At 31.2% G+C, this 13,037-nt stretch overlaps 2 protein-coding genes across 3 annotated transcripts; one reads left to right on the top strand and one right to left on the bottom strand.

Moving 5' to 3' along the window:
- Positions 1 to 1,316: 1,316 nt before the first annotated feature.
- Positions 1,317 to 4,129, top strand: LOC140971046 (WEB family protein At2g38370-like). Of its 2 annotated transcripts, none has more exons than XM_073433097.1 (2): positions 1,317 to 1,709; positions 2,270 to 4,129. In XM_073433097.1, the coding sequence occupies exons 1-2, from the start codon at positions 1,524 to 1,526 to the stop codon at positions 3,758 to 3,760; spliced, it is 1,677 nt and encodes a 558-aa protein (XP_073289198.1). In that variant the 5' UTR covers positions 1,317 to 1,523; the 3' UTR covers positions 3,761 to 4,129. The 2 variants fall into 2 exon arrangements, with proteins under 2 accessions (XP_073289198.1, XP_073289200.1); XM_073433099.1 differs by having other exon boundaries at positions 1,320 to 1,709; positions 2,273 to 4,129.
- A 5,822-nt stretch (positions 4,130 to 9,951) lies between these two features.
- On the bottom strand, positions 9,952 to 11,775 carry LOC140971045 (CBL-interacting serine/threonine-protein kinase 14-like). The gene has a single exon (XM_073433096.1). It carries the CDS (start codon positions 11,423 to 11,425, stop codon positions 10,142 to 10,144), a length of 1,284 nt encoding a protein of 427 aa, XP_073289197.1. The 5' UTR covers positions 11,426 to 11,775; the 3' UTR covers positions 9,952 to 10,141.
- Positions 11,776 to 13,037: the final 1,262 nt, after the last annotated feature.

Here is a 13,037-nt window from a genome sequence, read left to right as displayed (position 1 = left end):
ATAACGATGCAAATCGAAAAGTGATACATTTTTATTCTGAATTCCAACCTTTTTCTTATCTTTTAAATGGAAGTTTGGGCTACGCGGGCGGGCTATCCATTTGAATCGACGTTTGGCAAATAACCATATATGCTTAAAGAGTTCATTTTTCAAATCTTTACTCCAAATCAAATCTAAAGTAACTAATTTTTGTGATTTTTTTTTTGTATGATAAAAATTCTTGTAAAATCGTTTCACGATCTAATTTTGTAGAATTGATTTTCGACTTGACTCAACTCATAAAAAATGATTATATTAAATGTCAAAAATATTATTTTTCATATTAAATATTAACCAGATCCACCAGTTTCATAGATATAAAACTGTAACACCATTTCATATTATTCATGCTCTTATCTAAAATATCTTAATTAATTTAAATTTCATCTCACATTAAAGCATCCACATCTGTGTTCAAATTAGTGGATGAGTCTTAAACAAAATTTGTAACAATAATTAATCATAAATCATAAAATAAATGAATATATGAAATTATAAAAAACGTAAATTTAAAAATATATATAAAAAAAAACGTAATACAATCAAAATCTATGAATTAGTATTTTACATATTTCAAAACATTTAAGTTATATGTTATTTTAAATTGAATGAAAGTGTGATTTTTTCCTTTTACTTCTTCAATTAAAATTTATAATAAAATTTTATTTTAAAATAAATTACATTTGTATAATAATATGAAATAATTTTAAGTAATAAATTTTTTAACAACAACATTATTATTTATTTTAAACAATAATCATTTAAACAACGTAAATAAAATTAAAAATGTATTTATTTAATATAAAATAAGAATAAAGATTGATGAGTGGATTGTGACACTCACAAATATGGAGTGTCGATGTTAAAATGAATATAAGAGAATGATTATGAAGTTTAATATAATGTGTAGGTGAGTGTTATAACATCTACAAATATGGATGCTTTTAGCAGCAAAAATTAATAATTATTTAAAATAATCCATAATCATAAATGTTATTTTATTTCTTTTTAATATATACATGGTTTTAGTAATTTTTTCGTATCTACTATTTTTCTTTACTATATTATATACATTATTTTACGCACGCAACAAATATGCAAAAAACATTAGTTATTGGTAGTGGTCTTCTAAAATCTGAATTTAGATTAGATCAAATTTGAAGAACTGACACCCCAAAAATCTTGTAATCAGAGCAATTTAAATTCAACTATTTGTAGATTAGTCTTGATATGCCAAGATTTAAAATTTAAAAGCTGTTACCTAAATATTCTGGATTTAATAAGGAAATCTCGAAAATATTTCCCTCCCAACCGGAATCTAGGAATGGCTAAATCCACAAAATCCAAACGTTGGACTCTTTTTCAATCATCACACTATCCAAAGTAAGTTAACGTTACTCTGTGAGTTCACTCTTCTAGACTATATATATATATATATATATATACACACAAAACAGTCGCGCAAACAAGCCACACTTGTTGCAATGGCTGCTGAAGCTTCCAAAATCCTTGGCCTCGGGCCCGTTAATTTGCTGAAATCAGAGGGTGAACCCGGCTCGGAGAGGGTCGAGATCGACACATCAGCGGCATTTGAGTCGGTTAAGGAGGCTACCAACCGGTTCGGTGGAATGGGTTTCTGGAAACCCAGCTCCCGTGTACATGCCTCTCAGGTTACATTCGGGATGATTTTTTCTACTGTTCAAGTTATATAAAATGTTTTGTTCGTGTCTGTTTTTGGGGTTTTATTTTTGCTGCGATTTCGTGCAAGATAATGGTTTCAGAGTGTTGGGGTGTGGAAAATTGCTGGGATTGACGAGTGGTGGGTTCATTAGTTGTTCTTCGATATCAGGGGAGAGATGGGGGTGGGGGAGACTCTTTTAAGCTAATTTTGCTGGTAATTTGATAGAAAGGTCTACCCCCTTTATACCAAATTTAGATTCATAGTTTAGTTATGCCTTCTCTCGTTTTGTACTCGTATCCCATCTCCAGAAGTCCATTTACAGCTTCCTACACCTTTGTTTCCAATTTAATATCACTGTACGAGATGTGCTATAGTTTTTTATTACTGCTTCTGCCGTAGTAATGATTTCTTTATTGCTGGAATGGATTTGGATTTTGGACATGAACTTCCTATCCCAATTTTCGCAAAATTTGCCAATGTGTGGCTTTCTACATGGCTAGATGGTTGACTAAGAAGAGTTGTGCTGTTTTGTTATGTTGTTCGTGACAGCAGGTTGACGAGAAGATTAATATTGCCAAAGCAGAGAAACAGGCGGAACTGTTAGAAAGGGATCTAATTATCAAGGAAAGGGAAACACTGGATGTTTTGAAAGAACTGGAAACCACTAGAATAATTGTTGAAGAACTGAAGTTCAAGTTGCAGAAAGAAGCATCCGAAACTAATGCATTCGCCAAAGAAAACACCAGGAATCATAACAATGTGCATTCTGTTGCTGAAGAAGCAGAAAATGAAAACCATGAAAGCAATATGGATGTCTCTGATGCTCCTGGAATCATCCTACTTGAGCTGGAACAGGCTAAGATGAACTTAGCAAGGACTACTACTGATCTTGTAGATATTCGAGCTACAGTCGACCTGTATAACAAGAAAATTGAGAGAGAAAGAATGTTGCTCGACAAAACCCGACAAAGGTTGTCTTCTGATACGTCAAAAATTTCGTCTCTTGAGGAGGAGTTAGATCAGACAAAACAGGCCCTAGAGTTAACCAAACACACTGAACTCCAAGGTAGTTCTCCTAATCACTTGGATATTGTCACGAGGGAGCTCCAGAAGCTAGGTTCTGAGACAGAACAATTCAAGGAAGTTGGGAGAGCAGCAAGATCAGAAGTTTTGAGGGCATTGTCACAGATTGAACAGACAAGGAGTGGGATTAAGACGGCGGAGATAAGGTTGGTTGCGGCCAAAAAGATGAAGAAAGCAGCCAAGGCTTCTGAAGCTGTCGCCCTTGCAGAAATCAGAGCTTTATCTAATGGTGAAAATAAGTCCAATGCTTCAGAGCATAAATGTGAAAGTGTGACTCTTACTTTGGAGGAATACTCATCCTTAATCTCCAGAGCTATAGAAGCAAATGAAGCTTGTAAGGATGAAGCAGTACTGGATGCTAATTTATCAAAGACAGATATCTTAAACAGGGTTGAAAACGTAATTGAAGAACTCAAAATTAGCAAAAAGACACTGGAAGAAGCATTGAGTAGAGTGGAAGCAGCAAACGAAGGTAAACTGGCAGTTGAAGAGGCGCTGCGTAAGTGGAGATCCGAGCACAGTCAGAAACAGCGGTCCGTGCACAACTCTACTAAATTTAAAAACTCTCATCGATTCCTCCACCGAAAGGAATCTCATTTGCTCGATGAAAATGGTATGAATCATGGGAATGACGAGTTAAAACCTGTGTTGAAGCCAAGTCTATCGATTGGGCAAATATTGAGCAGGAAACTGCTCCAAACCAAGGAGTACGAGAATGGGACAGAAGGAGAGAAGAGTCTCAGGAAGCGTCAAGTGTCACTCAGACATTTTCTTAGCAAACATAATGCTAATCCACATTCTCCTGTCAAGAAAGATGGTAAAGAGAATCTCGAACTTCCTTCACCGAGAAAGAAGTTCAGTTTTGCTCGAATCACAATCCTGGTGAAAAAGCAAATGAAGAATAAAAAGAAGAAATCATCCTCAATCAATTTGAATGTTTCTCAGCTAGAAAGATGAACTTACTTAGGCGGATCGTCAATTAAACTTGTTTTTAACATTATTGAAGTGTTTTATTAAAACTTATGCTTATTAGAGTGGTATATAGGGTCATTTAACTTGTGTTAAGTTGATGTCTGAGTGAGAAAAATGTGTATGGTTTGAGTTTGGGCCTGAAGATGTGTTGGTATTTAGTGGCAGAAGGAGCTGAGCTATTTGGTTCCTTGCGGTAAAAAATATCGTTCGCATTCTTGTAACTTAGTTTTGGTTCACGTTGTCTTCTAAAGAACAACGATGTGTGAACATAATATCATAGTTATCCGAGGACGAAGCAGCGTACTGTGGATACATTTCAATTCGATTTAATGAAAGGCAAGCGAATATGTTTTTGTGACACTTTTATTGTGATAGTCATTTTCATTCTACTGATAACTTTTTACTTTGGCAAACTTCATTAGCTATGATTTATTTGATTGTCATGTACGCTGAGTGGCAATCTCAAAATCTACTAATAGCATCTAAATTTATTCCAGTCCGAAAGTAAGAAGAATATCTAAGCTATTCGATCGTTAAAAATCAGCATTGATTTGTTATTGTTGCATTTTATCAGCATTTATGTGGAGGCATCTACATGCATGATTAGATGCTAATATGAGATGAGTTCACCAAATAATTCTTCGCTATTGATTGAGTAGAGAATTCTAGTGCATTATTAATCTTCATTGCCCGAAATATTGATATAATTCTATCTGATGGGCATTGCGCTGTGATGTTTTGCTAAAAATCGTGATACCTTTTCGAAGGTTCGGACCATAATCGGGGAGTGACCTGCCGAGAGGTCGGATCTTGTTTGGTAAGCTGAGGTCAGATCTTTGAATGGTATGTCAATAGAAGCAATAACGTTAGAAGTCGGCCGGGGAAGATCGTTCAAACGTAACTCTTCCGACGCTCAAGTCATAAAATAGGAAAATTTAAAAAGTTTTATGTGTATTCAATATGAGTGAATTTATGAATGAATTATAACTGACATTTGGTATTTTTAGGAGAAGAATTACTCTGGTAGTAGAGTTCTTCACCAGCACTTTTATTTGTGTAGGACTGACTATAAGTTGTATAAGAATTATATCTCTAATATCTTGGATAAGATGCAAGCATATCTTTGTTAGAGTATCTCCTTATATAGCAGACTTATGTCAATGTGGGCACTACCGACAACTGAGCCCGTCTGACGTGTGGGGAGCCAACCCAGCCTTCTGTGGGAGCTCGAGATGTGGAATCTCTGCCGGAGTCGGGTAAGAACAATTAGTTAGGCGGGCTCAGGAGGTCGACTAGTACCCTTAATTCGCCCTTAAAATGGAGATCAATGAGGTCGACCAATCGGATCCAGGATGAGCTCCAAGACGAAAGGCCGATCGTTCGGGCCATTCGGGCCTGAGATGAGCTCCCGGATTATCTGGTGGTTGGGCAATCTGTTGGGTTGTCGAGAGTGAGCCGGACCTATCTTATGGTGTCTCATACTATTTCTTTGTCTTCTAACCCTTTTGAGGGTTATAAGAGTATGCACAAAGCTGGGTTATCACAATGCACTAGCTGTTGGTCACTTTGATGTTTTAACTTTTTTCTTTTTAAAATAAAAAGGTTATTTTTGTTGTGAAATGATGTATTAATTGTTTATGTTCTACAAAATAATTTGTTTGTGGAATTATAATCGTGGAAAGAGTTTTATAGAAATTGGAATTTTTTTTAATTTTTGATTTAGTACGACTCACAAAAAAGTCGAGTTTATAAGTTTAGGGCTACAGACACCCTAACGTGACAAGTTAAATATCACACTCTGTATAATAATAAAATTATTTTTATTTGTATGTATCATAGTGTGAGAGTCAACACCTCTTTTTGTTTAGTATGGTAGTCCATTTGGCTAGGGGAAGAAATCTATTTAAAAGTTGTTTGCTTCAAAATTTTGTCGACATGTTAGGTAAAAATTAAAATGCGACAAATAAAAAATTTAACTTATAAAATATAAAGAGACGTGAATACTCAATTTATATGTTAGTTCTAATCTCCTCGATTTGATTTGATGTCGACAAATAAAATTATACCCACAAACTAAGATGAAATTTCAGTGGACCGAAAATCAGATCCTTTAAATAACGTGAATACTTTATTATGACATTAAGGTATGGTTTGTTACATATGATATGATAAATATGTGATATATAATATAAAGATAGTTAAGGATAAATAAGAGGTAGGATGTCATATTTAATGTTTGGTATGATTTTAATAATAGTGATTAAAGTTATATATTAGATTGTAATGACAAAATTAACCTTATCATAATAAATTTTATAATTTCAAAGTTGTTGCTTGAGTTCATAATTATTTGTTCATAATAAATTTTATAATTTCAAAATCGACGTTACAATTAAAATATATTTTTAAAAAATTTATTTGAAAATTTAAATATCATTTTATTTTTATAAATTTATGGCAAAAAAGAAAGAAAAATCAAAAAAATAATTATGTAATTTATTGAATTTAGAATTACATGTGACACTTGTAAAACAAACGAAGTACTCAAAAAAATTGAAAAACAATAAACTAATATTAGTTATTTTCTAAAAAAACCAAAATTACTACAATTAACAAATTAAAAATCCAACGTGTTCCAAACCGGGTTTCCATATCAAACGATATGGTTTAAGATTTTTATATATTGAGGGCAATTAAGTCATTTGTGGTGTTTTTTATCATTAAATTAAAATTATCACATCTCATAAAAGATATATTTTATCCTTGTATAAAATTATTTATCATGGGCCCATGATATTATCATGGACTTTCTAAAAAGATACCAAACATGGGATAAAGTGAATTAATTATCAATCCTTCTCTTATCAAGTGTACCAAACTATACCTAATAACATAAATTAACTGGAAAACTATTATCTGGACCAACAATAGTAATTATATATCTTTTTTTGCTTTAAAGTTTGAAAACATTAATCAGATACATATATTTATACTTTGATAATTTTTTCAAGAAAACTTTTTGTATATAAAACTTTGATTAAATAACATATTGACATATAAATTTTTATTTATGATTCAACTGATACATATATGCAAAATTAGGGTTAATTTCTAATGAAAATTAACTTAAATACATATTTTACCCCTCATCACTTATATGTAGAATTTATTTAAAATTATTAAATACATATTTTACCCCTCATCACTTATATGTAGAATTTATTTAAAATTATTTGTATTTATTTATTATGTATTATGTTATGTCACATATAATATGTAAATAATTAAAAATAATAATTTGATATTGTATAGCATTAAATGTTCATCTAAAAGAGTGATGCACATGATGCCAGTTGTTCTACTACCGTGAGACATACGTTTTGTTAAAGTAATTACAAGCGTTTGAATATTAGATATCAGTTTGTATAAAATTGATGAATTTCTCATTATGTATGCTCCGGAAAATGTTCATATAAATTCTAATTATGATAAAAATAATAATATTTTAGTTAAGTGAAAATTTCATTAAATCTAATAAAAATTTAATAAAAAAATCATGGTTGGTTTTGAAAATGGATTTGAAAAATTTATAATAATAAAAAATAAATCTTAATTTATTTTCTCTAATTTTCAATTACTTTATGAATTATCACCATGTTTTTATAGCAAAAATATTTAAATAAATAGCCATTATAATAAAAATATATGTCATTAAAGTGAAAATTTTAAGGTAGAAAATAAATTGAATTGAAAACTGATTTAAAATTTTAAGTAAATAAAATTATCTCAAAATTTATACTCGTTTGTAAAGTAATTTATTTACATATTTTATTTATGCATACAATTTAAATAAACAGTAAATATGATATAAAAAAACTATTTATATTAAAATTGATGATAAGATTGATGGAAAATATGATTGACCAGTTTATATATTTATGTAATATAATATCATATATAATATTTAAAATAGTAATTTAGTTAGATTTTATTGAAAATTGACAAGATATTTGAGTTATATCAATAATTTTTCATACGAACTATTGAAAAAGTGATGCACCAAAAAAAAAAAAAACAGAAGTTTTGCTCATGTTTTTGGTCTGCTGTGATCGAGTGTTTAAGAGCAGATAACTAAAAGTGAAACAAAACAACACTTTACTGACTCAATCATGCATGCATCTCTTCTCAATAATTCATACATCTCTTTCAAATGACTTTGGATGTTTCTTATTATATAAAATATTTGTAATATTATTTTTGGATAATAATAATATAGTATGAGAACCATTCAAGTATGAAATTATTGAATAATAATAATAATAATAATAAAATAGTATGGGTAAGAAGCATTCAATTATGAACTGGGACACACACACACAGACACACACACCAGCCATTTGTTGACATTAACAGTCGGATGATTCATTCAATTATTGTACGCACTTTACAACGTGGCTGTGGTTTATATGTATAATTTGTCAATACGAGGGCCTCATCGTTCAAACGTAGATAGATGAGTAGGCATGCACAAAGCACAGTTAATGAAAATGGGAGAGTGAATGCCAATAAATATATGAGACCGGCCAGGCGTCTTCTCCAGAGCTGTGGTTCATTTATTCCTCGAAATTTCTTATACTCGTACAAAACGTGTCTTCCGAATTCATCATAAACACTTTGGTCAAAGATTGGTATACTGAAAATGAAAAGGAATGGTATGTTTATTCCATCCAAAAAAAATAAAATTATTTTATAATTTCTAAATAATAGCTACTAAAATATGTTTATTATTATTGAAAATAATAAAAGCATAAATATTGATAGTCTATTAATTATTATAAAACTATTGTTATTCAAGTCAATTCAACATGTTTATTTTTAATAATTAATATTTTTAAAAAATTACATAATAATAATTTTCAATAGTAATAAATAATCAAACTTAAAATAATTTTATTCACATATATATATATATATATATGTGTGTGTGTGTGTGTGTGTTTTTTTTTTTTTTCTCAAGGTAATGAAAAAATATCATGTGTAATTACGTAAATTTATAAAAATTTCTAAAATTATGTATCAATCACACACATTTATATAGATTATATATATTTTCAAGTTAATAAAAAAATATCATGTGCAAGTATTTTGAGTTATAATCAAAATAAAATATAGATTAACTAAAATTATAAAAAATAATTAAACATCAAATGTTATATAATAATTAATAAAAAAATTAAATTTTACTAATTTAAAATATTTATTATTTTCAATTTATAATTCAATAAAATATTATAATTTTTATTATAATTTTTTTTGTTATGTAGTGTAATAATTTTTTAATAAATATAATTTTAAAGTTTATGAGTTTTTGTAACTAGAACTCTAAAAATAAAATGAATGATGTCCATAATTTTAATTTAAAACTATTGTTAGTAATAAAAAATATATGTTTTTAATACGTACAAATAAAAGAAAAAATATAAAGATGAGAAAATAATGAAAAATTTAGTGTTTGTAGAGATTTCTCAATTAAATTAATATCAAAGTCTTTAGATTGAATCAAAGATTTTTTTTGACATTTTATTGTGATGTCTTAGGCTTTGATTCTTGTACTTAATATAATTCAATGTAGTCATTAAAAATACATTTTGAATACCTATAAATTTTTGTAGATTTTTTAAAAGTCAAGTTTGAATACACATGACTTTTCAAAATTCTAACAAAATTTAAATTGAATACCACTAAACTTTTATAAAATATATAAAAATCTATATTGAATACCTCTAAACTTTTAAACTCTATAAAAATCTAAAATCAATACAACCCCGTTAACACAACCCCGTTAACGTCATATCGATAAGGACTGATGAGAGAAATTCACGCTCGATTCTCTTGTACCAAACATGACGTACAAATTATATATAGGCAGCTGTTTCTTTGTTTATTTCCATGTAATTATTTCCTGAGTCACTTGCATTAATCATTAGATTAGATTAATTTGTGGATTGCTTAATTTTAAGTAAAAGAATCTTTTGTTGCTTTTCAATGTAAATTATATTATTGATTTCGCGCCGTAAAGGTTTGTGGTGTTTGGATGGAACATTTTGTAAAACGAAAATAATAAAGTTAGGTTTTATAAAAAAATTAAAACGAACATGACATGTTTTCATATGAAATTTAAAATTAAAATCTCGATGGAAAATAATACCAGGGAAAATTAGTTTACATAGAACCTGGCAATACATATTTTGTCCTAAAATACTCAGATAAAAATTAAATTCTCTATTATTGAATATTATTATTATTATTATTATATACAAATATTTGACGTACTAATGATTGGATTCCCCGGAAGTGGGAATTACTCTACTCGCCGGAGATATGCTCTTCCGATTGATGGACTAAATCACTCAGCCGTGGCTTCAATCTCTCGTTCCAAATATCCCCTTCAAAGCCACCTCTCGTGATATCTACCACCACCAGCTCCGCCGTCAACCGGTTTACCCCCACCGTTAATTCACAACAACCATTATTCTTCCCCTGCAGCTTCAACACCATCCCATTCTTCACCACACACATCCCCTCCTCGTCCGCCAACTCCGAGATTCTCAGGATTATCCTCTCCGGTGTTTCGGCCGACACAAACATCTCTGAACTAACGGGATCCCCGATTCCACTGAACAAGCCCGATAGAACAGTACCGGAGGAGTAGGAGATTAAATCGAAGGCGTTCAAGAAGCGGGCTTCTTCTCGAGGTTCCTTGAACTCGGACGTCTCTGTCACTACAGGAGGTTTAATCTGCTTGTTCCCCTTTTGAAACCAAGGATCCAACAATATCTCGTCGACCGTGATTCTAGTGCTGGGGTTGGGGTCGAGGATACGGGACAAGAACCGCTTCAGCTCGGGTGAGGTCCATTTTGGACAACGGAAATCGCCCTTGTAGATCTTTCTATACATGGCCATTAGATTGGTGTCGTTGAAAGGCAAGTAACCAGCATTCAACACGAACAGAATAACTCCGCAGGACCACACATCAATCTTCGCACCATCGTAGCCATGTTTCGCGAGGATCTCAGGTGCAACGTACGCCGGGGTCCCGCATAACGTGTGGAGCAAACCGTCGGGCTGAATCTGATCGGTAACGGCGCTGAGCCCGAAATCAGTTATCTTCAACTCCCAATTGTCGTCCAGCAATAGATTCTCGGGCTTTAAATCTCGGTGATAGACTCCCCGCGAGTGGCAGTAACGGACAGCGGAGATCAACTGCTGGAAATATTTGCGGCTAAGATCCTCGCTGAATCTGCCATTTGCAACCTTGGTAAACAGCTCGCCTCCTTTGGCGAATTCCATGACGAAGTAGATCTTGGTCTTTGTGGCGAGTACCTCGAGGAGATGCACGATGTGGGTATTGTCCAGCTTGTGCATGATAGAAATCTCCCGCTTAATTTGCGCCATGAGGTTTTTCCTCATGACGCGTTGTTTGCTGATAGCTTTGATGGCCACGCTCTGGCCGGTGCGCAGGTCGCGGCCGTGATATACTTTGGCGAAGGCCCCGCAACCAAGGAGTTTGCCGAGTTCGTATTTCTTGAAGAGATTAATGCTAATCTCCTCTCCGGCGGTGTCCTGTCGAATTGAAATTCCTTCGACCATAATTTGAGAGACAATGAATTCCACTATCTTCTTATATATCCGCCTGTCTTGCACTTATTGCACATTCGTTCCAAAAGGGATGGAACAACAGATGAAACGCGAGGAATCAAATACAGATTTGTTTTGAATTCTTGCAGAAATCGTGTATTAAAAAATAACAAGCCTTCCTAGGATGAAAATCAACAAAATTATTCATTATTTATCGGGATGGTGATTGGGAAAAAAAAAAAGAAAAAAGAAAGAAGAAGGTAGGAGGGGAAGAGGAAAACAAAGGAGAGATGCTTAAAAGAGGTTCAAGAGAGACAAGAAGAGAATAAAGAAGAGGCGTAGGATAATATGAATTGTATTGAATACAGGGATCGTTATTTATATTTATTAAGGGACTCTTTTACAAAGCGACGTCGTACTGCTCGGTTTCCTCGCTCTTTATCATAATCATTGATTTGAATTATAAAATTTTGTTATAATTTTAAATTTTTATTTAGACAAAGATAATATTATTATATTAAATATATATCATAACTAAAGTTTTAAAATTTAAACCCTTCATGATAAAATGTTTGGTGGCAGTTTTTTTTTATTTATCGTATAAACACAATATGATATAGAATTATTTTTTAAAAAATGTAATTTTGACCCAAAAAAATTTATTGACCGGATTAGGAGAGATAATATGTGTGATAAGATAATTAAAAGAGATTGAACAGAGAGGTTAGAGATAAGAAAGAGGCGTAGGATAAGATAAAATTACAGAAAATATCTATAAATCACTATTTTAATTTGTTAGGGGATTGTTTCCAAAGCAACGTCGTATTGCTCGTTTTCCTCAATCATTATTCTGATATATGATGCCAAAATTTTAATTACTGAAATGATACTAAATCGTATGGATTAAGGTATTAAAATATGAACCCCAGAGGATAAAAAATGTTCCTGTAAAAAATTCGGCGGTGGTTTCTTATTTAGCTTATATATAAACACAACATGATTTTTAGAATTTTTATTAAAAATTTATTTTGGAAATTTTTCATATTATTGACCGAATTAGGAATGTTTTGGAAATAATATTAAATAAATATACTTTAAAAAAAAACTTAAAGACCACCAAAAGATTTATTTGTGATTTAAAAATAACTTTTTACACAACAACGATGATGAAAATTTATGTGTTTATTATTAAAATTTACATGTTTATGTTATTAAGACATATAAAAATTAAAAGAATCAAAACTCTGTACTCCAACTTACAAATAAATAATCGATTTGACCAAACGTGGGAAAGGTGAGAATTAAGAAATCTATTGTTTAAGAAAACAGATTTGTCGCTTAAATTTGTTATACAAAGTCGATCATATCGTCCAACTCCAAATGAAACATCCACGCCCAGATTTAAAAAAAGATTCTCAATATCAATAATAATAGTTTGCTTATCTTTCACAACTAACAACTCAACTCGGTCGGTATGCATAAAGTATTCTTAGTTTTCTGATATATATATCACTATTTGTCTTCAATTCTATCTTGCTTAAAATCCCTTTGCTAACCTGGAACTTACTTTCATCTCACGGATAATATATAAAATCAGTTCAACTCTTAATACAAAATCTTATCT

This window comes from Primulina huaijiensis, chromosome 2 (genome assembly GCF_012295235.1).
Source record: "Primulina huaijiensis isolate GDHJ02 chromosome 2, ASM1229523v2, whole genome shotgun sequence".
Taxonomy (NCBI): Eukaryota; Viridiplantae; Streptophyta; class Magnoliopsida; order Lamiales; family Gesneriaceae; genus Primulina; species Primulina huaijiensis.
Note: the sequence above shows the minus strand (reverse complement) of the source record. Positions and strands in the feature narration are given on the sequence as shown.